The following is a 24,865-nucleotide window of genomic DNA, read 5'->3' as shown; positions in this document are numbered from 1 at the left end:
AAGCCCAGGGAAGCCCCTGGAGTACACCTTTTAAGCTTTGGTTAAGATTCAAAAGTTATAGCCCAGGTGCTCAAATAATTTAATGAGAACCCCCCTCCCCTCAAATTTCACATATTTGCATCTAAAAATAAACAAGGTGAATAAAGATGATCTCTGAGCTCAGATGGGAAAGTAATATGAAAACGTACTTATAAGCAATCAGGCCTCCCACAAATATTACTACTCCTCAGTATAACACAGAGGAAAGAGGAAAGTACATGGACTTATCCTAAGGCTGGTGGTTCTGTGGGAATGAACTTACACTTTTAAGCACAATCAGAAAATGAAAACCCTAAGGTTACTGGGAGAATTAAAGGCTAATATTACAAAGTGCCTAGTAGTTAAAAAAGCTACCATAGCTTTAATATTCATTCAACAAATCACTCCCTTGCTAACATTCCTCCAACAGTTAACCAAGTCCTACAGGATCTGGCTTCTACCTATCTGACCTCACCTCCTATAGTCTTTTGCTCTGTAGGCTGTAGACTTCCTTCTAGCCCTGGTACAAGCTATGCGCCTTCAGTCTCTTTCCTCTGCTTACTATGCAGATTTCTGCATTGCCAGCTCAACATTCCGATCTTGGTCCAAAGCCTCAGAAACCTTCCTGACCACCCAAAGTCCTTAACCCTGCCCCTACTGCCCATTCTCTACCCCCTTATGTTGTTTTATATTCCTCTTTCATTCAATGAAATTGTTAATTGCCAATTTCTTTCCCATTAGAAAGTAAACCCCCTGAAGAACAGGGCTTTTTGTCTTTTCAACCCTATGTCTCCAGGACCTAGCACTAGGGCCAGGTGAGAGACATGACTCAGGTGCAAAAATTTAAGGAGATGCCAAAAATTTCAGCAACCCAGAAAAATACTAATTTAATGCAACATTCTGAAAAATAAAAATTAACGCAAAAAAACATGAACTATCGAAAATTTTACCTAAAGTTGCCAACAATTTGAGCGCTTACCACAAGCCAACTATTAACTCTCCCCGAGGCTGCAGAAAAGCAAAAGAAAGAGGGAAAACTGCAAAAGACAGTGATTCGGACTTTGGGGAGCTTACCTCCTGTAGCTTCACTGTGTTGTAACCAAAAGCTGGGTCGGGGGACTGCAATGTCACCACTTAAAGCACACATTCAAATACGGTACAACTTGTCATAGAAGACTTAACAATTAATACTTCCTCGGTTTCCTCCATCACTAGAAAATCAGACCAGGGAGCCTTCGGTCCCAGGGTGTGGGAATGGGAACTCACAGGGCAGGATGACTGATTGATTCATTCATTCATTCAGCCTAGAGCAAGGACTACTGTGTGCGCATGGCCCTCGAAAAGAAACGAAACCCGGGCGAGTACAGTAGATTTAATAAGCTAAACGTCCGTGACAAAGCAGTGGTGGCTGGCGAACAGCGGTTGAAAATAAAAACAAACACGCTTACAAGAAGTGACTGTCCAGGCCTCACCCCCTCCGGAAGGCTCCACGGAGATGCGGGCCCAGGTCTCCCCCCACCAAGTCAGCGGGACCAGCTCCACGTGCCGGGAGGGACGCGGACACACCCACCGCGGCCCCACGCTCTCCGCCCCCCAAACAGAAACGCGGGGGACCCCAGCGCGCAAGCGCCAACCCGCCAACAGCACAGCTACCGCCCGCCATAAGCGCCTGCGCGAAAGCGCTGAGCCGGGGGTGGGGCGAAACTAGGAGGAGAGAGGAGCGCGCCTAAACCCTAGAGAGGCGGGCTAAGTAGGGCTGGGGGAGGGCTCCTATTCCGGAAAGTCTGCATTCCCGGACGACCACAGTCGCCACTCACCAAACTCCCGCTTGTGAGATGACCGGAGAAAGTCGTGCAACTTTTCTGCCCGTCGGAGATCTTCAAACAGAAGCCGAAGCTGCCTTCAGGATGAAATTAGGACCCGCAGGAGGCCCGTTCCCCAGACGGCGAAGGGAAGCGTGGCGGGAGCGCGCATGCGTGGTAGGCTCCTTCCACGTGCAGCCCGGCAGTGGCCTCCCTGCGCTCCGAGGTCCCGCCTCCTGCCTCAGCATCTTTCCGGACGCGCGGAGCTGCCGGGGAAGAAAGAGGTTGGGCCTGGCGGCTCGGCCCCGCCTCGGCAGCCTCCAATTGGACGTGGGTGAGGGCACCCCCTCCCGCCGCCTTCCCATTGGAGCGCGCGTGCGAGCGGCGCGCCCCATTGGGCCGTGCGGATTTGGGCACCAAATTCAAAGATTTTAAAAGTACCAGCTGGCGCCTTTTAGAAGCTAGACCTCTGAGAAGCGGGTGGCCCGTTTCTCAGCTGCGGGCGCAGCTCCCTCACCTGAGGCGGACCCCCACTTGCCCTGGCATGAGCCGGTGCCTCTGCAGCTGCTCCCCACGGCCGCCCTCCGGTTCCTGCCGCTGCACCTACGGCGTCCTGACAGCCGCCGGGCGCCCTCGCCCCTTGGACGGTGGGTGAGAGGAGAGAGTGCGAGCGGGTGTGCCTTCCAGGAGGGGTGCCCAGTGGGGCGGGGGGGGAGACAGGGGACAGCGCCCCGGACCCGACGCGCTCCCGAATCTGGCCGTGGGGCCTGTGGTTGGGTCTCGGGCGGCCGGCGGCGGCAGGGGGTCTCGACACCGGGAAGGAGAAGGCAGGGGTCCGGGGAGGGGAAGCAGAGGTTGCCGAGGCGGGACGGCGGGCCCGGGTCCCGCCGTGCACGCGTAGCTGGGCGCCGGCTCCCGAGGAGGTGCGGGTCGCGACCTCCCCGGTGGCCCTCTCTCCTCGCGCAGGGCCACCGACCTCCACCCCGCCGGCCCGGGCGCCAGACGCCCCTCCTTCCCCTCCCCCACCCCGGGGCTGAGGCTCTGACAGGGCCCGCGAGCCGGCGGCCCGCAGAGTCCGGCCAGGGCCCCGATCCCCGCTTCTGTGCCCCGTTTCCCCGTGTGCCCCGCACCCCCGGGTCGGAAGTCAGTTCCCCCCGGTTTTCGTCACCTCAGCCTTCCTGGCGGGCGCGGGAGATCGTGCTCGCTGTTATCTCCCGCCTCCTCCGCCGGCCCGCGCCCTGAGGGCCACCCCTCCGACCCCTCGGGATTTCCAGGGTCCCCCCCCCCCCAATCCCGCCAAATGCAGGGCCCCCCTCATCGGGCCAGGCTCTGCTGGGACGTCCAACCAAAAATGTTCAGTTTCTCCTTTTTTCCCTTTACCCAGTGGCTCAGTCTCAAGGCCTGGAGTCAGAAGGAGGGAGGAAGAAAGGCACTTTTTGATACAAAACCCTGAATTTGTCCAAATTGAGACGGTCTTGAAGAATTTGGGAAGCAGATTTGAGAAGTCAAGAATTGGTTATCTTTTTTCCCCGCGCTCCTGAGGAACCAGTCTTTTATTCCAACTCTTGGGTGGAATGGAAGGCACTCAGATAAACGCTGACTTTTTTATCCTCTTTGTTGCTGTCTCCCCAAAGAGATCCAGATGCATTCATTTTACCTCAGAAACGACCAAGAATTTTAGAAATTAGCAACTTGATATTGTATATTTGGTCATCACTGAAAAGTGCCCCTTTCTTTAGAAAAGGAATGTAGAAAACTCAAAAAATATTTTAACAGGTTAAGTCTATTTCTAGAAAACCCTGAATCTTGAGCCACTCTGTGAAATTCTGAAGCTTGGTGGCTCTAAGAAGGGATTTCTTTGGTTGCTTTACTCCAGTTGTCTTTACTACCTTGCCCCTCACGAGAATATTTGCTGGTCCCTGGATTCTTTTTCCCATGTTTACAAATTTGAGGAAATGAAATTGAAAATCTTTTGCATTCCATTACTTCTGAAAGTAGGCTTTTCTAAAATTTTCTCTCAGGGATTATGGCTGATTTGCTGTTGATGGCGGCAGGCCTTGGGGCTCTCTTAAATTTTTAAGGAATAGCCATACCTAATTAGTGTTGGGCACGTGCTGGTTATCTTATAGGTATTGGAGATTGTAGAACTTGATTAGTTAGCATTGGGATAGCAGTAAAGATTGTTAATTCCAAGCACTGTAATCTTTTTAACTATTGTAACATGACGTGTCATATCTACACTGGAAGGTTAAATGGAAGGTCAAACTTTGTACGGTTAAGTATCATACCACTTTCTCGTGATTGGATTGTGGAGTGGGTAACTAAGAGCTTTTAAGAATGTTATCAACTCTATGAGGTAGACATTAGTATTTCCATTTTAAAGAAACTGAAAGACTAATTCAGTGTTCTAGGTCACAAAACTAGTCAGAAGACTGAGCAAGGATTTTCATTTAGAGTCGGATATGATTCCTAGGGAGAGTATATAATAATCTGAAATGCATAGATCTGTGTAGAGTGCATTTTGCTACTTTTAAAGTGTTCGTGATTTACAGTATAACGAATATGAAGGGATTTGGCTTACAAAAATAATATGGTGAAAATAAGTTCTATTTATTAAACTATAAGGGACAGGGACTCTTCCATACATTTAATCCAGTTTGGTTGGTTTTCTTACCTACGTTTTATAAATGAGGAAGCTTGCTTAGTTTTTTGTTTGTTTGTGTTTTGTACCTGAGATGCTCAAGATTCAAACCCCAGGGTATTCTTTACTCCCCTTTTCTTCATCATCCACATCAAATGCAGTACATCCCCAACCTCTGTTGACTTTACCCTTCTAAAAAGATCTCAGATCTATCCAGTTATCTTTATTTCCACTGCGGCCATCCTAGTCTCAGGTACCCAACTCTCTGAACTCCTGTGATAGGCACCCCCAACTAGCCTCCCTGCTTTCACTTGAATCTTCCTCCAATCTGTTTTCCACAGTTGCCAATCTTTTTTTTTTTTAAACGTAAACCAAATGTCTCTACTTAGAACCCCTCAAAGGCCCTTTTTTACACACTAAATAAAAGCCAGTCAACCCTAAAAATCCTATAGAGCATTCTGTACCTCTACAACTTTCATTTTCAGTCAATTCTTCCCCGAGCTCATTAAGTCCACAGCCCTGCAGGCCTTCCTCTTCCTTGAAAGCTCAACACTTGTCCTTCCAGTGTCCACCTCTGTCTGGTTTTTCACAAGGCTTTCAGATGTCAGGATTTCACCTCCAGAAGATCTTGCATGACTAGTTTCTTTTCTACTCCACACCCTGTCACTAAAGAGGTATTGGATAAATGAATGAAGTGGCAGAACTAGACTCTTAGCCCTCATCTGTCTGAGTCAAGAGGTCACAGAACTGTGTGATACTTTTTTTTCCTTCCAGGATAATATCAGATCAGTTATGTTTCCCAAATTGTTTAGGGGCATCTGGCTTGGTCATGGGGCAGCACTGAACTAGTTAAAAGACGTGGAATTAGCTTTTTACAGTCTTTCAGCTTCCTTTTTTAAGTAAAAGATAGTATTCAGCTTATTTTGCAGTATAAACTTCACACTCTAAATCTACAACCAGCATCCAGATTTTGGAACCAATGAAAGGAACCAAAGTTCCTTGGAGAAATAACAGATTTTCTGGCTGGAACAGGAAAAATACAAGATGATCCTGGAGCATCTTGTTTAGTGCCAAAAAGTAAGGAATGTCAAATGAACGTGAACTTAGAATGGCAAAAGCTGGAACAATTTGAGCAACAATGTAAATAATGTAGTATTAAATTATAACCCAAAGTCCATAAGTCTATACTTTTATGCTTTTTTTCCCAATGCTCTTTATCTTACTTCCCAGGTGAGATAGTGGAAGGAACAGTGAATTTACAGTGAAGAAGAATAATCTGTCCCTCTTAACTACCTGTCAAATCTTAGGCAAGTTAGATAAGCTTCAGTGTTCTTAACTGTAAATAATAATGCCTCTCCATTCTACCTCAAAAGGTTGTGAGAATCAAGTGTTTGGAAACACACTGGAAATTAACTTCTAAACACTTAATAAGGTAGTTGAATCATTATTAGCTCTAAATTTAAAGAACTGTCCATATCCAAAGAACAATGTTGAATGAAAGGGGTTCTATAGAATAGTCTCCCAGTAACTAAGTTCTAAAGACAGTAGAGGAAGAATGCTTTTGAAAAGAATTTTGAGTTTCTGAAATACAGTTTCAGGCCTCTTCCCTTTAGGCAACTAAACAAAGTAAAAGGTGTGTCTTTGTTGGTGGCTTTTTTTTTGTCCTCTCAGATAAAATGTAGTCTTGTGTAAAACATACTTAATTCTTTACTTGAGGCAAAAGTAAAAATCTCTTGGAATTTTTTACGCTTCTGAGTAGAAGAGAACCACTCAGAATAATTTGTTCTAGAGTTAGGGTTAATTGGGGGTTTATTTACTTTTATGCCCCTGAACTTGGTTTAAACCTAATTAAAAGAGAGTCTCTACCTACAAGGTTACTTGCTATCAAGGCGTCCTTTAGTACTTAGAGGTTCTAAGTAAAAAAGGTAAAATTAATATGAACAGATGATGTACCTACATTTACTTATAGGGTAAATTTTTACCTACCTGTGCTTGGTTTGCAGAGGGTATAGTAGGTGGGGGAGTACCTTAGAAGCACATACCATCCATATACTCTGCCTTCAAATGCTAAGCAATTTTCTTGAACCCATTCCTTACCAGCCTCACACACATCCTTTAAAGCAGTGGTTCTCACCTAAGGAATGGTGGAAATGTGGCCTCTGCTAGCTTCCCCACACTCCAATAAGTGGTTACTGGAGACATTTTTTATTGTCCTGACTGGGGAATAGCGGCTGCTAATGGCATCAAATGGCTGAAAGTTGCTAAACATCCTACAGTGCACAGGACAGGCCCCAGCAAAATTATCTGGCCCCAAAACTCAGTAGTATGGTTAACTTTCAAATGATTAAATTTATTGCCTTTTCAGTCCTTTCTCCAAGCTACCTATAGATTTCTTGATTCATTATTGTAAGGCTTATAATAATTGCTAAACTAACATTTAAATTACAAATTTTTTTGCTACTTTTATCAAAACTATTTTGGCATTCCCTTCCTCCACTGTCTTAACCATATTTCTCTAGAAGTATTTGATTTCTATAAGGATATTTCTTATCTCAGACCCCGCTCTTGGTGCGTCACATTTCCTTATTTGTACCGTAAGCACAGATATTTATTAGTCCCTTTTGTCACTACTTTCTACTCAGATATGACTCCAAAAGTCAAATGGTAGAGTTAAAAAGATTTAAAAGCAGTCTGTTCTGAAGGTACCCCCCCTCAAGAATAAGATGTATATAATTTTATAAGGTTTTAGTAATGTTTTTCTCATTAAACTTGGATAATTTCACAGCTACATAGGCAGTACACAGTGCTGAGAGAATGCAAAGTAATTAAGTCTCTATATCCCAAATTTAGAAGTAGGGATATGTGGAAATTTTGCCATTAGGAAGTAAATATGTTATGTTCTTTTTGTAGGTTGTAAAGAAGAAAGTTCCACTGTCTCTGTCAAAATGAAGTGTGATTTTAACTATAACCATGTTCATTCTGGAATTAAACCGGTAAAGCCTGATGACAGTAGAAGACAAGGTTCCTACACTACTGCGAATTTGGAAGGTTCTTATAAAGACTTCGTTAAAGACTATGAAAGGTTATCAGATATTGGGTCACCAGTTGAGAGCCCCAGGATTGTAGAACTTGAAACTGAGAGCAAGCCCTTGCATAATAAGGAAAATCTACATGTACAGCAAACACTTAATAGTTCAAATGACATAGAAGAACTAGAGACCAGTGGACCTTATGAAGACAGTGGCTACTCTTCATTTTCCCAGCAGAGTGGCCTCAGTGAACATGAAGACAGTAGCCTTCCCCTGGTGGAAAATTTCAGTGACAGTCCACAATCTTGCCTGCTACGGACGCAAAGCCCAGACCAATATCCCAACAAAAACTTGCTGCCAGCTCTTCATTTTGAAAAAGTGGTTTGTTCAACATTAAAAAAAAATTGTAAACGAAATCCTAAAATAGATTGGGAGAAGCTGAAGGAATTTATATCCAGTGGAAATTTTAGACTGCAGAATATAATTGGCAGGAAAATGGGCCTAGACTGTGTAGATATTCTCAGTGAACTCTTTCGAAGGGGACTCAGACATCTCTTAGCAAATATTTTGACACAGCTCAGTGATATGGACTTAATCAAGTAAGTATCGTTGCTTTGTGGTCATTAATATAATCCATGAACATTTTTGTTAGATGGCTCAGTACCACCAGCTCATGCAAAGACATAGTAAGGTAGTCTTGCACTGTTTTTCACTGAAGTGATGTCTTTTATCTGGTTGCTGGTATTTTACTACTTATGTGTCACTAGGAGGAAAGAAAGATAATTTTTAAAGTATGCATTTAATCCAGTTATTTCACATTTCATATTTATGCTGTTAGAAAACTATTTCTGTGAGGTTGGGATCTTTGTTCCTTTTGGTTCTGAAATTGTTCATACGTAAGCTCCATCTTTTAGTCTTAACTATAAAACAAGAGCCTAGGTCTGGTGTACAGGTCCAATAGGCATTATGATTTTTGTCGCACTTGAAAGTATGAAATAATTTCTGTTCTTTTTAGGCCATTTTCAAATTTGAGAGTGATGAAAATACAGAAACCCACAAATGGGTCTGAGTATTACCATTTCTTAGAAACCTTATACTGACCACCCTTTCTCATTCCACCAAAGAAAACCTGTTAGGATGAGGTAACTGAGAATTAAGATGATTATCCAGACTATTGGATTAGATTGCTTCCAGTTCAACTGAGTTCATTTTTGGCTTTTTGAAAAATTTTTTAGAGGTACTCTTTGTGTTACTTTACACTGGTCCATGAAATATAGGTGAAGGAAAACAGACATAAGTGAGGATTGGTTTTTATTATTGGCTAGCTTCTTGAGAGATAATCAACCTCACAACATTTTTGTTAGCAAAATGGATTTTTAAAATTGATTTCTACTTGATTTTCTTGAGTGTGTCCTCAAGTTTTTTGAAATTTGTCTAATGTTAATAAATAACCAAGATGGTGCCATATATACAGTGGGGCTTCTTATTTGATATTTGTGGATATTGTGAAAAAATGAAGTACGAAGTGTAGTGGTTCTTAAGCCTGGATCCACTTAGAATTACTTGATGGTGAGCTTTTAAAAAAATACAGTGCCCTGGCCCCCATTTTAGATCAGTTAAACCCAAGTGACTAGGCATGGGCCATCCTTAAATCTTAAGTGCATGCCTCAGGCAATTCTAATGTATAGCCAGGTTTGAGAAGCACTGCTAATAGGAATTTCTTTTTTGCACTGTTAATGTTTCTGTAATATAGTCATCTTAGCTCTTTGTGGTACTTTAATTGTTTCCTTTATAATCATTTACTTTTCTAGTGTGTCTAAAGTGAGCACAACTTGGAAGAAGATTCTAGAAGATGATAAGGGGGCATTGCAATTGTACAATAAAGCAATACTAAGAATTACCGTAAGTCTTTTGCAATTGTTTTAATTTTAAAATATAACAGCTAGTGCTCTTCACCTTTGAAATTGGAGGGGGAAATAGCAAGGATAACAGATGATCAGGAAATCCTTTATATTCGTAACTCATTAAAATAATTCAAAGATAAAGGGGATGGGATCCCACCCCAGTCATTATTTCTTGGGCTCTCCATGAAAGGACATGTCCGAAGATAAAGGGAAAACTACTCAGTTCTCAGTGAGAGTTGACCATATAGCTAATCTTGGTTGCCATTTGTAGTTTAGCTGTTAACAAATAAACAGTAATTATCTACATATTGAAGATTCTTAATGTAGGAAAGGAATTCACTTACTTTGCCAAATACTTAGTAACTTTGGAGATGTTTCTGAGAATAAAGATCAACACATGATTAAAATTTCAAGCCTAGGAGTTGGCAGACTTAGGTCCAAATTTTGGTGCTGCTGCTACTAGCTGTGTAGCTTTAGACAAGCATTGCTTAAATTCTCCAAGTTCAGTTTCTTTATGTATAAGCTGGTGTTAATGGAAACTTTTCTATTCCAAAAGATTGTTTTGGACTCATTCATAGCACTGAGGGGACACTTAAACAGTGACTGTTGCCATCTACTGGTGGATGGGGAGAATGACCTTTTGTTCTGGTGGTAGTGCTTTGTAAATCATGTATTAAATGCTACATACTAAGAGTGTAAAGCGCTTTCTCACAATTTGTGATCTGCAGTTTCACTCAACCGTTTAGTTGTTAGGCTTTAAATGTGTGAATAGTTGTGGGTGGCTGTGTTTAAGCACATGCAGGTAATTTGGATGCAGGAATAAATCCTTTATATTCTCATTTGCCCCTTTTACGTGTACAACATGTACAAACATAATAAAAATTCCTGATTGTTGAGAATATAGGAGAATATTTTTTTAATCCTATTAAAACCTTTTTTTTTTAATTAGGAAAAGAACATTAAGTTTTCACCACACGCTTCAACCAGAGAGTATGTTTTATTCAGAACCCCATTAGTATCCGTGCAAAAGTCAGCCACCCAGACTGTCCCCAAAAAAGACGCTCAAACCAAGTTACCTGATCCAGGTGATCAGAAAGGTTCTACTTACAGTCGACACAGTGAATTCTCTGAGGTAATTTTTTGTTTATTAATAAATTAGAAACATATGGGACATTTATTGTTAAAAGGATTTAGAGTAAGAAAACCATTTATAACTCAACTAGTCAAATTAGGGAAGTACACAGAGATGTCTTTCTATGCCGAAAATAATAGATATCATTTGGCATTGTTTATGACAGTTCAATGTTGTTGAGATCTAATTTGGAAACACTAAGAGAATAAGGAAAAACCTTGATTTTGAAGTTTTTTTATAAAACTGTTAAATACTACGTTTCACAATTACTGCCTTTAATAACTGAGGAAGAGAGCTAAGCAAGAAGTTAATTTTATCAGGCACCGCATAGATATGGAAACATGGTAACCTTCATAGCAATATAAAGATAAATACCATATAATGTGATAGGTGTTTTTAAAAAAGTAGAACTAGAGGTGAAAGAGTAACCAACTCCTGAGTGACTCCAGGAAGATTTCACAGAAAAGGTGACATTTAAGTTCTGCATTGATGTATGAGTAGCATTTATGAATAAGCATGTTTGTAGCATTAGGAAATAGCCACTGGATCAGTTGACAATGGTTTCTCACCCGTTGAACAGTAAGCTCCTTAAAGGCGGGAGTTGTGACATTAGTGCTTGATATATGTATTGGGGAAGGCACAGAGGTGCCCTTGTTTTGACTAAATTACATTCAGTCCTTACTAAAATTTGTTTATGGATTTTCTTTCTAGGTTGCCAGAACTTTGAAAAAGAACGAAAGCCTCAAAGCCTGTATTCGCTGTAATTCACCTGCAAAATACGATTGTTATTTACAACGGGCAACCTGTAAACGAGAAGGGTGCGGATTTGATTATTGCACAAGGTGCCTGTGTAATTATCATACCACTGAAGACTGTTCAAATGGCAAGCCCCTAAAAGCCAGTTATAAAATGGGTCCTTTGCCTGGTACTAAGAAAAGCAAGAAGAATTTACGGCGACTGTGATCTCTTAATAAATCAGTTGTAAGTGATCTTGAAGGTTAGTTAGAAACTGTTAGGTTTTAACTTAAAAAAATAAAAAATAAATGTACTGTGATGTTCAATTTTATGTTGAAATCAGTGTAGTACATGGGATTTTTTCCCCCCAGTGAGAAGAGAGGATACACACTCTTAAAATATTTTACAATTTAATGTGAAAAAATTCAAAATTCTCAATATAAATCAGAAAATTTAAATATTTTAAGAAAAACTTTTTCTGATGATTGTGATTCAGAGGTAAAATAAAATTGTCTCAATTTTATGGTAAAGGAGGACCATGTAATTTTACCTGGACAATCTTAAATGTAAATCTTCTTTACCGTCCATTAGCATTTGAGACATTTTATTTGCTTTACCAAATTAATAATACCTATTGAAATATCAACTTCTGGTATCTGTTAATGTAAATGTTTTGTCACCTTTCTTGAACCTCTTTTTCAGTGTGTGTATTTCCCAAAATGTATCTTTTGTGAAAGCTTACTTTTCATTATTCGTAAGGTTTGTATGTTTTAATATTTTGTACATATGTAAATATTTCTGTATTTTTTATGTGCCAGAGTAAGAAAATAAATGTCTCTTTTGTATATACATGTAAATAAATTTTTTTCCTGTTATGAATAAAAGTGTTACAAGCTTAATAAATAATGTGAGTCTTTTATTTAAACATTTTAATCCTAGAAACAGCTGAAGTAAGAAGCTGTAGGACACTGCCTGGTATGTGTGAAGACAATGAGTGGGTCTTTGTCTCCTTATCTGAGGACCTTGTGAGATTACCAGGCTCTCTTCCAGGCTCTATTCCAGTTTTCTCCCCACCCAGTGTCCTAGTGGTTGTGTAGTTGGGTCTTGAAATAAGCATCCCAGGATGGTTCAATACAGGAAGAACATAAAACACTCTCTGAGGAATACTGGTATATTAATTCATTCATCACTAAACCAGTTAAACTGTATGGCTTAAACAGCCACAAAAGAAATGTATAAAACTATACTAGAAAGATTAAAAATAGTATGTAGAATAAAATGTCTGACTGCAATCAGAGCATTTGTGCTAATAAGAGCCCAGGATAAGGAATTTTTTTTTTATTCCTTAGTTCTAAAGTTGAATATATTTTAGTGTCAATTATGGGTATGGAGAGTTTTAATTCAGATCTACCAAAGGCATAGACTTAAAGGTGGGCCACACAGGTCCTCTCAGTCAGTAGGGCCTCACAGAAGCTTAAGGGCTTTGTCCTTGATCTCAGCAGAAACCTAAGGTAGAGGATTTATCTCAAATGGGTTTGTGGGTGTGTCTTTTGTCTAATGGAGTAGAACCTCCAATAAAATTAACACAGGTTTGCTTAAGCTTTGTTGATGTAAAATTGACAGACGAAAATATTAAAATGTATAATTTGATGTTTTGACATGCATGCATGAAGCCATCATTATCGCTGGAACAAAGGTAATGAATATTACCATCATCCACCGAGTTTTTCCTTATTTATAATCCCTCCTGTTAGTCCCCAGACAATCACTGATCTGTCACTGTAGATTAGTTTGCCTTTCCTAGAATTTTGTATAAATGAAATAATTATGTGTTATTTGTCTGACTACTTTCAAAGAACATTACTTTGAGATTCATCCATTCTGTGTGTACCAGTAGTTCATCCCTGTTTCTTAATAAGCAATATACTATTGGATATACCAGTTTGTTCATATGTGTGTTCACCCTGGTAGTTGGACATTTGGATTTTTTTGCCCAGATATTTGCTATTAGAAATCAAGGTGCTGTAATCATTTGTATATGAGTCTTTGCAAGTGGTGTTCTTTCATTTCTCTTGGTAAATAGTAGTGGAATTTTTGGATTATATGGTCAGGTGTATGTTTAACTTTTTAAGAAAATACCACAATGTTTCCAAAGTGGCTGTACCATTTTACTTTCTCACCAGCAGTGTATGAGCCTCCCATTTATTTCACATGGTCATCAGCACTTGGTATAGTCTGTCTTTAATTTTAGCCATTTTAATATGTATGTAGCAGTATGTCATGGTTTTAATTTACATCTCCCTAATGACTAATGATGTTTGGCATTGTTATTTGCCATCATACATATTCTTTGGGCAAGTGTCCATCAAATGATTGTGTGTGTGTGTGTGTGTGTGTGTGTGTGTGTGTGTGTGTGTGTGTTATTGATATGTGAGAGTATATACTCTGAGTACAAGTGCTTTATCAGGGTGTGTCTTGTCTTTCATTTTCCTAGTGTCTTTGGAAGAGTTTCTATTTTTGATCAAGTATAAGTTATCAATTATTTGTCTTTAATACATCATGCTTTTGGTGTTACCTCTCAAATTTGCCTAACCTAAGAGTGTATATATCTTTCTCCTATGTTTTCTTCTAGAAGCTTTATAGTTTTAAATTTAACATTTAGGTCTACGATCCACTTGCACTTTACATTTGGAACATAGTGGGAGGTATAGACTGAAAAGAGTGTCCAGCATCATTTGTTGACATATCCTTTCTTTACTGAAACGACTTTTCATCTTGGTCAAAAATCAGTTTTACATAAACATGAGGGACTATTTCAGGACTCTATTCTGTTTAATTGACCTATTTGTCTCTCGAACTCCAAAACCACACTGCCTTGATAACTAGCTTTATAAGTCTTAAAATGAAGTAGTGACAGTCCTTTTTTCTTTTATTTCAAAAAAAATTTTTCTAAGTTGTTTATCGTAGGTCCTTTGCATTTCTATATAAATTTTATAATTAACTTGACAATTTCTACAAAAATACATAATGGGATTTTGATTGAGATTGCAATAAACCTATTAATCTATTGGATTAGGTTAGGAGGAGAGAATTGTCATCTCGACAACGTTGAGTTTTACAGTAGTTATTCCATTTATATATATATATATATATATATATATATATATTTTTTTTTTTTTTTTTTTTTTTTTTTTTTTTTTTTTGCGGTACGCGGGCCTCTCACTGTTGTGGCCTCTCCCGTTGCGGAGCACAGGCTCCGGACGCGCAGGCTCAGCGGCCATGGCTCACGGGTCCAGCCGCTCTGCAGCATGTGGGATCTTCCTGGACCGGGGCACGAACCAGCGTCCCCTGCATCGGCAGGCGGACTCTCAACCACTGCGCCACCAGGGAAGCCCTATTTATATTTTTTAAAATTTCTCTTAGCGATGTTTTGTCTTAAGCGTCATGTCTTGCACATCTTATGTCAGATTTATTCCTAAATGTTTTATATTTTAATGCTATTGTAAATGGTGTCTTTAATTTCAATTTTTGATGATTTATTGTTAATATATTGAAATGTAATTGATTGAACTTGTAGCTTACAACCTTGCTAAACTCAGTTATCGGATTTTCTATGTAGATGATCTGTGTCTTCTGAAAGTAAAGACAGTTTTATTTCTTCCATTACAGTCTATATGCCTTTTATTTCTTTTTCTTGCCATATTATACTGTCTTAAACCTCCAGCAAAATGTTGAATAGAATAGCCTTTAAAATATCTCCCAATGATCCCAACCTCTTGGTATTTAAAACTGTATGTAAACTCCTTCTACACTGCCTCAGGTTTGGTCTACATGACTAATAGAATACAGCAGAAGTGATGGCGTGTCACTTCCAAGACTAGGTTATAAAAGACATGGTGATTTCTACCTCCCTTTCTCTCTCTCATCACCCACTGGGGCAAAGTCCATTGTGAGCAGCTTATAGAAAGGCCCACACTGTGGGGAACTGAGGTCTCTGTAAAGGGCCAAATGGCTTCCTCCCAGTTGCCAAGTCTTCTTGAAAGCAGGTCCTCCAGTTCCAGTCCAGCCTTCAGACTTCAGTCCCTGTCAACATCCTGAGTACAAACTGAGTCACCCAACTAAGCTGCTCCCAAATTCCTGCGCCCACCCCAGATCATAACTGTTTTTTGTTTTAAGCCCCAAAGTTTGAGGAAGATTCCTTATGCAACTCATACAAAGTGGGCACACCTTTCTAGGAGCCTTGGACAAGAGAAAGATGAACAGAAGTCTTTCCTCACACCCTTCAGTTAGCTACACTAATTAATATTAAGAAGGTCAAGGGCTTCCCTGGTGGCGCAGTGGTTGAGAATCCGCCTGCCAATGCAGGGAACACGGGTTCGTGCCCCGGTCCGGGAAGATCCCACATGCCGCGGAGCGGCTGGGCCCGTGAGCCGTGGCCACTGAGCCTGCACGTCCGGAGCCTGTGCTCCGCAACGGGAGAGGCCTCAACAGTAAGAGACCCGCGTACCACAAAAAAAAAAAAAAAAAAAAAAAGAAGGTCAAGTCTTCCCCAGGACTCTGAGATGTATAATTTCTCCGCCTGGAATCAACACTAACGTTAAGTACAGGAGGCTAAGCCATCTTGCATCTGTGTAGAATGTCCCTGAATAAAGAACACATACTCCCAGGCCAAAATAGGTTTGGAACTAGTGTGATCACCAAAATGGACTATTATAAGTCTGCTACAGAAGGAGTATAATGAGTAACTTATAGATGTTACTATTTTCATGGTGACTGTGATACATATGGTATTTCTTTTAATGATTTTTTTTTTTTTTTTACAGAAAATCATAGTACTGGCTTAAACCTTCCTAAAACTTCTTTGTTTGTATTCTGGCATCCAGGGAGACCCTATATGTTTTATGGATTGAATCTAAATAAATTTTATGTCAAAAGATTCCTTAGGTGGTTCAAGTTGTGACAAGAACACATGACTACATTCAGAAGGGCGCTTGAGCTGAACCTGGTCACATGTGGTCTCTACTGGGAGCTAGTCTCCAAAATGACTTCCTTTACGTGGCTTCTCTGGTCAAGCCAGTGAGCAGTTTGACTTCTCAGAGTCACTCCTGGCCCCCCTAACACGGTGCTGGGACCAACTGGTATTTCTGATTCGTTGAAGTGACCATTTAGTGGCAAATGCTACTTCATTGAGGACTTTAATGAGGAAAGTCCAGGTTTGGCAGCTCCGTAGCAGATCTGTTATCGCTTATGATGGTGGAGATTATATTCTAGGGTTTCTGCTAAAATCTCAATGTGTTCATATGCCTTGGTCTTTTGTGAGCGTTCTCCCTGTCATATTTCACTGGAGTAAGTACTGTATTCACATATTAGCACTAAAGCCTTGCTTTTGCCTTTACCAAGGTTCATGCTGCAGTGTTATCTGACTCCCAGAGTTTAGCATTTCCATGTCCTCTATCTAGCTGGGAAGTTTGTTAAGCCCAGTTCATACAACTCGAGGGTCTGCGCGAAAGATTGCAGATGAGAGAGGACAATGGTCGTTCCTCCACTATTACTTAAAATTTAAGAAATTTAATTTCTTAAAATCGTAATCTTATCCTGACTGCTTGGCATTGTTCCCTTTTCCCCAAATTCTGTTTCAACAATATAAACAGCACAATGCCACAAGATGGTGCTCTTATAACACCATACTTTTGAATTTGTCCATTCACCTGAAATTTAATATAAGAAAGGATGAAACAATATTACTGCTTTTCTATTCAATTTGTACTGTCAGATTATAACACAAAGCCCACAACATAGTGTTTAGCTAGGATAGGTAAATAGAAACTATTTACATTTTGGTCTCGGGTATTAAGAACAGTAGCCTTGCATATCTTCAACATTTTTATCCATGTTTATATTCAAAGTTGAGATCTGCACGGTCCAATGCAGTAGCAACATGAGGCTGCCAAACACTTGAAGTGTGGCTCATGCAAATCCAAACAGAGATGTGCTGTAAATGTGAAATACACCCCAGATATTGAAGACTTGGAATGAAGAGAAGCAAAATCTCATGTATAATTTTTATATTGACTACTCATTGAAATAATGATATATTGGATATACTTGGTTAAATAAGATACTACAAAAATTAATTTTACCTGTTTCTTTTCATTATTTTTAGTGTGGCAACTAGAAAAGGCTAAATTACATATGCAGCTGGCATTATGTTTCTATTGGACAATGTTGGTCTAAGATCACACAACAAACAATAACAGAAGAGCCTTTTCTGGCCTCATAACCTAAACATGTACCCTGGTACCAAGATCTACCATACTTTCTAAAAATAAGTTTATTCTAGGTATAGAGATAAGAGGGTATTTGCTAGAAAATGAAGGACTAGAGGTCATCTAAATAGACTTGGATGCTTTTACTCCGAGCCCCCAACACTCATGGTTTTGCAGCAACTTGTTTCTTTTCTGACCTCTGTCCCTCCTCACTCCCAAACTAACAGGTAACTGCTCTTACCAGCGCAGGCCAGGTCCTATCTCCCCATCACCCAGAAAATGCTTACTAAATAATTGTGGAAGAAATGAATGAAAGAACTGACTGTGCAGATTCAGGCTGACATCTCTGGGAGTCAATGGGTACAACTGAACTTGGGCTTTGCCTCCACATTAGTGGCAGAAACTGCTGTGACCCTTTACAAATTCTTCTCTACTCCCTTTCCTCAGGAATAAGGCTTTCCTTTCTTCCTGAGCTTTGAGGGCCATAGAGGACCTATAATTTGAGGTTTGTAAAATACAGTTTTGCTAATGCCTTTTTTGTTTTGGTTACGAGGGCTTAATTTTTGGTCCAATATCATTTTATATATTGGACATAGATGAGAACGTCCAGCTACACTTTATCATTTGGTTACAAAAGGATTATAAAATAGACCAAGTTAGTGAAAAGAAGTGGTGGGTCATTAGGATGAAAGGGAAGGGGAAGGAAATCATCCCCTTTCTTTTTTTAAGTACTGATGGTTAAACATCCACTGCATTTCATTAATGTAATTCTTTCTATGTTGCCAGTATTCAAAAGATAACTCAACCCACTAACAGAAGTGGGTACATAGTCATATATTAGATAAACCTGAATTTTTATTTGTCTAAATCATCCGTGGGATAGTAGTGTCCCAAAATGGAAAGAGCAGACATTTTGTACCGTCAGACATTTCTGGTTTGGAATCCAAACTCTTCCACTTACTATTTAACATTGACCAAGTTTTTAACCTCTATGAGCTTCAGTTTTCATATTTATAAAGAGAAGGTAATAACACCTACTTGATATTATTAACATAACAATGAAGTGAGATAATATAGGTAAAGTGTTAATGCAATATCTGATACATAGTAAATAAATGTATGTGTTGTAATGTTTTTATTATGGCCAAAATATGAATGCTTAGAAATATCTGGATGTTTATGATAGTCTAAATAAACAGGCCCCTTCCTAAATAATTCTATCATTTTGATAAGGTTAGAAAAATCTCATGTTAAATTTTCCATTACCTATGTTCTTAACTCTTGAGAATTTAAAAGGTTTTTCGTCCTCAGCAGATGAGCAAAGAAAGTAACCTTACTAGAAAATAATTTTGTAAAAGCATGAACTGAATGAAACTTCAAATGACTCACACTTAGAAGTTTACAATCATTCATTTATTTGTTTATTAAGAAAACACTTATTGTGGGCTTCCCTGGTGGCGCAGTGGTTGAGTCCACCTGCCGATACAGGGGACACGGGTTCATGCCCCGGTCCGGGAAGATCCCACATGCTGCAGAGCGGCTGGGCCTGTGAGCCACGGCCACTGAGCCTGCACATCTGGAGCCTGCACTCCACAACGGGAGAGGCCACGGCAGTGAGAGGCCTGCGTGCCGCAAAAAAAAAAAAAAAAAAAACCAACAAAAAAAACCACTTATTGTGATGGAGTACAGTGTAGTACTGTGGGTGATGTCAAAGGCGTAGCCTTTCCCAACCAGGGTTGCAGGAAAGAACTGAGCTTTAATGACCTAAGGCATCTATTACATATAATAAATTCACATTTCTTTTAGGCATCTAGAATGGTACCAGTTAAGAGCCTTCCTTGAAGAAATTAAGAAAATAATCATTCAAATAATTTTCTGTATTCTATGGCTTAGATAAGAAATCCAGTTGAAAAAGTCTAGGGGGTAGGGAAAAAGGAATACTAAATTAACCATAATGGAAAGCAAAATGAAAAAAATATGAAGTAAACAAAATATGATAATAGAATGGAAGGAAAAATGACTTCTAACAAGAGGCTCAGAACAAAGGAAATATTGAAAATAATCTTGATGGTGGTAAGAATGACCTCTCTTCTTGTTCCCTCCTCTTCCCCTTTTTCAAATGTGCAAAATTTCTATGATGTCCTGTGATTGATTCAGAGATGGATTGGTCAGGGAGCTTATATGGTTTCTGGAAAAGTAGTAAGTGCTGAGAGAGAGGTACACAAGCAAATTGACTGTGTGAATTCAGCATAGAAACACTGACGTCCTCTGAAGTTCCTTTACTACTGTGAGGAAAAGTAATGCTCATCACCTGTTTTCTTTACATGACAGAAGAAAAACATTTCTATTTCATGCCAAGAGCTAGGAAGAGTCCGTAGAAAATTATTTTTTAAAACCTTCAGAATAGGGTGGCAGTAAAGGAAACTCTGAAGTGATATTAGAGATTGTGACAACCCAGAACAACATGTATATTGTTGACTGAACTTCAGAACACAGTTACGTAGTTATTTTTAAGGACTAGTACTATTTTTTTTAAGTAAAAATATTTTTTTAAATTTTAAGTAAAAATTCTAAAAACTACTTTAGACTTTTAAGGATGAGTTTTCTCATTCCAGAGGACGCAGTGGAAGATGGATTATAGGAAGTTAAAAGAGTAGATACAGTAATGCGAGTCCCTCCACCGACTGAAGGACCAATTTTCTAGTCCCAGGGCCAAGTAGGTCATGTTCTTTCTCTCTAGATAAATTAACATGCACATAAAGTCCTAGATTCTCAGAAGATGGACGCACAGCAATCTCTAATGTCACTGCTATCTTCCTGAGAGACCCAAATAAGAAGCGGAGAGGGCAAGCCTTAGCCAAAGAGCCTAGTTGAGAGTGACTGTTTCTTACCAGGAATAAGAGTCTTCCTGAGGGGCCTCGTGGCCTCCATGGAGCAAAGGTGCTTATCTTGCTGGGACTGAGAGGAAGAGTGAAGAGAAGCATACGAGGGGGCAGTACTTCCCTCCTCAGCTACCTGAGCACAGGAAAAGTATCAGTGTTGGTGACTTCATACAAAATGCTGTGCAGTCTTCGAGGTCCACCAACCAGCTTACCTTTAAGACCTATTGCCTTTCACCACTTGAGTATTTAGTCTGAGAAGCAAAGAAATAATGTTTTATTTTACACCAGCTTTTGCTTGGGAGGTGAGGTTAGGGGGCACACACTCAGCCCTTAGGGCCTTAGGAAGGCACATCCTAGGAATTCACGAATCCTGAAAATTCTAGCACTACGGAGGGGAATCCCGCATTGCCTGCTCGCCATTCCTTCCTGAGAAGGCAGTGTACAATAGCTACATGATCTTGCTTTTCTGACGTTCTGACAAATGCTTTTTTTAATTAAAATGATTTCTAGTAAAAACTGTAATTCTGATATTCATTCTTTGAGATTTTACAAGATTCCTTCGCACAGTTGCCCCTGTCGAGACCCTGCCGTGTGTAGCCAGTGTGTGAGACAGCTACGTCGTGTTGACTATCTAGTCTTGCTCAGTATTCTTATGTGTACTTCCTGGTAGATTTTCCAGCCATTTTCATGAGTTTGCAAACTTTTCTAGAGCCCAGAATGTCAGTGAACTTGCTCCTGTTTCTTCCTGTTGCACTTTGCTCTCCTTGTCTTTCCTTCTTTGGTTTTCCACCAGAGGGCATACTAAACCTAGCTAACATACAGTTTGGGATGGGCAGTTTTAATACATAAAGTGAAAATTTGGGGACTTATTTAGAATGGTTCTAATTTTATTACTCCAAGGTGTTGTGGTTAAGACCTTGTCTCTGAAGCCAGACTATGTGAATTCAGACCCCAGATCTGCTATTTACCAGCTCATGGTCTTGGTAAATTCTTTAATTTCCTTTCTAAGCATTGCTGTTCTTACCCTTGTAAAATGAAAATAACAACCTGCCTCATAGGGTTAAATGAGTGTGGATAGATACGTAAAGCACTTAGAACCATGCCTGGCTTATAGTAAGCATGAGTAAGTGAGAACTGCTGTGAAAGTTTGTGAAAATGGCAGTTCTATTGGGCTGGCCAAAAAGTTCATTCGGGTTTTTGCATAAGCTGTTACCAAAAACCCAACTGAACTTTTTGGCCAACCCAATACTTACCTAGGAGTTAATTGGAAAACACCAAGGAGTTGAAAGCTACTAAGGAATACTAATTACTACCATTTTTGACGGTCAGATCCTATTTATAAGCATTATTTCCACCCAGTGGACACATGAGGAAGAAGTCTATGTTCATTTGTTCATTCTCCCATCCCAAGAGCTAGGACAGTGCCCAGTACATCAGAGGTGTTCAAGAAGTATGTTTTAAATGAATGTAAGATAATTTTTATTAACCCATGTTTACAGGTAAGAAAACAGAGGTTCAGAGCATTGAAGTAAATTGCCTAGGATCGCACAAGTAAGCAGAATATGTTGTATCTAAACCCAAACGTGTCTGATTTCAAAAACTATCTTCTTTCCATGGGGTTTTCCTACTTAGGAAAAAAGTTGAAGGGATAAAGAAAATGAACCTTTGGTTGATCCTCATAACTGAACTGTCAGGCTGCATTTTTACAGTTATTGGGGAGAATATAAGACATTCCCTTTAGTAAAACTTATGAGGATGGTGGCCCCCAGGATTTAAATGGTGCTTAGCAAAAAATTAACCTAAATGAGGGAATTACTTAATTACTCTCAAGCAAGTCTAGCCAGTATTCCCCATTCACATTTTTCCCTGGGGCATTTTGCACCCTGTTTCCCATAATGGAAATGTAATAAGCCAAATATAAAGAAAAAAGAACTTTGAAAGCCTGCTTGCCCTTAAGTTTACTCTTTGGAGGGCACAATGGCTGGTTCAGAGTTCATGTTCAGTACATGTTTGTTGAATGCCTATGTGTGAGAGTGAACAGAAACAAATACCTATGGCTACGGATTCTGGAGCCTTGATAAGCCTCGTGTGTAGACTGCCTAGCTGCATCAGCAACTGAAAGCTTGTTAGAAACGCCGGTCTTCACTCGGACCTACTGAATCCGATTCCACAGTTTAATAAAATCCCCAGGTGATTTATATGCACATTAAGGACTGAGAATCGCTGTTCTAGTCAATATGGTTAATTGCAGAAAACAAATGATTGATTCCACTAACTAACTGATTAATAGCTTCTTATTGGGCTTGTTTCAGAAAGCAAGGAACTGGAAGAAAATTAATGCACCATAAAACTCCAAAACATGTGTCTTGGAAGGAAGGGAAGGAGAACTCTGAATGTGTTAAAGAATGGAAACTGCAAACTTATGTATTTTTTTTCTTTTTAGGGACTTGTACCATCATGCCAATATAGGATAGGTGTCTTCAAATTTACAAAATGATTTCTTGCATGAATAACTTGTATGAAAGGTTTGATTTCCCTTTATTTATGGGTTTATATAGCCTGAAGCCATTTTACTGTCAATGATACCTTTATGCTATATATATGACTCATCAAAATGTGTTTCCTAAATCCAAGGTGGAGGTGAATAGCCAAGCTAATGGAACTGTCTTTCTCTGTGACAGATGTCTCATGTTAGGTTATAAAACTTCTGTCTATGAAAAGGCAAGGAAATTTTCAGCAATATAAGTTTCAGTTACATGGAAATATATTGTAAAAACATCTCTGCCTAGTATACCATATGCCATATACAGACATATGTGCATATATACATATATAAAATACATGTATACATCTACAGATATCATTTTAATGGTATATTATTTATATTTATTTTTATATGTAAATGTGCATAACTTCTATAGAAGACGTAGTATCTTCTCACATCTTTTCAAAAGTTTATAGGCACCAAAATATAATTTGTTATAGTAAAAACACATCTTTGTAATTACTTTAAAAAATTATAACCCAGAGTGATAACACTGGAATATCTCAGTAGATTTTTTTTTTCTTTTTAGTATTCAATCATATCTGTATATAGTCCAATACTATTAAAAATTGTTAGTAAACTAGGAATAACATAGTAATAAAGAAATGATTCACAAAGTTTCTTTCCTTAAATTATATACACATGTTTTTCTTTCTACAAAATTGAACTCTTTTTAAAATATGAACTTGATTACTATCCTTGGGTGAGTTACTTGTGCCTCTCAGACTTGAAATTAACTCATCTATAATATTGAGTGTTTAATTAGATTACCTCTGAAATTACCTCAAGTTCAGAACCAAAATGGCAATGTTTCTTTCCCTTTAAATCTCTATGAATTGCACAAACTCATAGATTTTTATATCTCTAGTGTTTTGTCCTTACTCCAAAATCTAATTGAATAAAACAGCAGTATTAGTTAGCTCACTGTACATTTGAGGATCCTTTCCTTCTACCAAAAGAAAAGGGAAGGAAACAAAATGGCGTCATTGTCTGCTGCAGTGTGTTCATCTGAAGAATACTGTTTCCATTTTATATTTACTTCCAGAAAGCAGCAGCTTTATTCTGCTGAAAATAGTTTGTACTTGTTTGTGAAGACAGCTCTGCTCTTTTGCTCTTTCTCTCTCTCTTTTGAACACTATTGGAGACAATGAGTCTGTGGAAACTGAAAGGGAGTTTGGCAGTGTTTTACTGATTATTGAAGGTATTTGGAAATGTAGTCAAACTGAAGAATTTCTTCCATAGCAAGAGTTTAGGCCATTAGCGATGTAAAAGTATTTATGAAGCATAATTTTGGCTATATTTTATTATATTGCTATCTTATTTTAGTTGGAAATGGTTTCCGTGTATTATAGAAGTCATAGTCAAGGTCCTAATCTTATGATTCAACATCTGTAAGAAAAGGGAACATCAAATATCAGGAAAGGCATACACTGATGTTTTTTTGCCAGTTAAGTGTAGCCTGTGGGAATTTAATCTGTGAGGAGTGATAAGCAAAACATTTTCAAGGGATTTCCAGTGGCAGATATTTCATGGTGCCCAAATGGATAGAGGAACACAATGAATATTTTCACTAACAGCAAGACAACTTCAGACTCTGAGGGAACCCACTACTTCCTATTCTTCACATAAGGCTTTCATCTCATAGCTTATTTCTTTCTCCACTTTTACACGGAAATTAGTAGATTCAGAGAAAAGATGTATTCCTTCTATTCAGTTTCATGTCCATCCTAAAGCTGTTTAGAAATTGGTTTTTTAATATACCTCTCTCTACATAAAGCAGTGGTCCAAACCTGTAGAAATAGTAGAGAGGGTTATTAGGTCTCTAGTTCTCAATTGCTCTACATTTAATAAAAATGTTGGAAATGAATCCAGTTAAACATTTTTTTTTAATGCCAGGAGATTTTAACAGAT

The 24,865-nt window shown here is 39.3% G+C and overlaps 1 protein-coding gene and 1 long non-coding RNA gene across 6 annotated transcripts in view; one reads left to right on the top strand and one right to left on the bottom strand.

Moving 5' to 3' along the window:
- The window catches only part of LOC136792388 (uncharacterized), a 516,901-nt gene extending 514,894 nt beyond the window's left edge, over window positions 1–2,007 (bottom strand). For all 3 annotated transcript variants that reach the window (XR_010836097.1, XR_010836098.1, XR_010836099.1), the window contains exon 1: window positions 1,836–2,007. This is a non-coding gene — a long non-coding RNA (uncharacterized lncRNA). The remainder of the gene's footprint in view (window positions 1–1,835) is intronic.
- Window positions 1,687–12,158, top strand: FBXO5 (F-box protein 5). 3 transcript variants are annotated; one of them, XM_059083091.2, is made up of 5 exons: window positions 1,687–2,467; window positions 7,372–8,089; window positions 9,302–9,392; window positions 10,344–10,526; window positions 11,238–12,158. In XM_059083091.2, the coding sequence occupies exons 1-5, from the start codon at window positions 2,365–2,367 to the stop codon at window positions 11,487–11,489; spliced, it is 1,347 nt and encodes a 448-aa protein (XP_058939074.1). In that variant the 5' UTR covers window positions 1,687–2,364; the 3' UTR covers window positions 11,490–12,158. The 3 variants fall into 3 exon arrangements, with proteins under 3 accessions (XP_058939074.1, XP_058939075.1, XP_066867169.1); XM_059083092.2 differs by having other exon boundaries at window positions 1,741–1,997; XM_067011068.1 differs by lacking the exon at window positions 1,687–2,467 and adding an exon at window positions 5,521–5,538.
- Window positions 12,159–24,865: the final 12,707 nt, after the last annotated feature.

The sequence above is a fragment of the Kogia breviceps genome, chromosome 13, assembly GCF_026419965.1.
Source record: "Kogia breviceps isolate mKogBre1 chromosome 13, mKogBre1 haplotype 1, whole genome shotgun sequence".
In the NCBI taxonomy this organism is placed as follows: domain Eukaryota; kingdom Metazoa; phylum Chordata; class Mammalia; order Artiodactyla; family Physeteridae; genus Kogia; species Kogia breviceps.
Note: the sequence above shows the minus strand (reverse complement) of the source record. Positions and strands in the feature narration are given on the sequence as shown.

Excerpts from the sequence above, each read along its gene's own strand:
- FBXO5 (XM_059083091.2), top strand. The coding sequence starts at position 2,365 with ATGAGCCGGTGCCTCTGCAGCTGCTCCCCACGGCCGCCCTCCGGTTCC. Across the intron at positions 8,090-9,301 it reads AGTGATATGGACTTAATCAA|TGTGTCTAAAGTGAGCACAA; the intron begins GTAAGTATCGTT and ends TTACTTTTCTAG. Across the intron at positions 9,393-10,343 it reads AAGCAATACTAAGAATTACC|GAAAAGAACATTAAGTTTTC; the intron begins GTAAGTCTTTTG and ends TTTTTTAATTAG.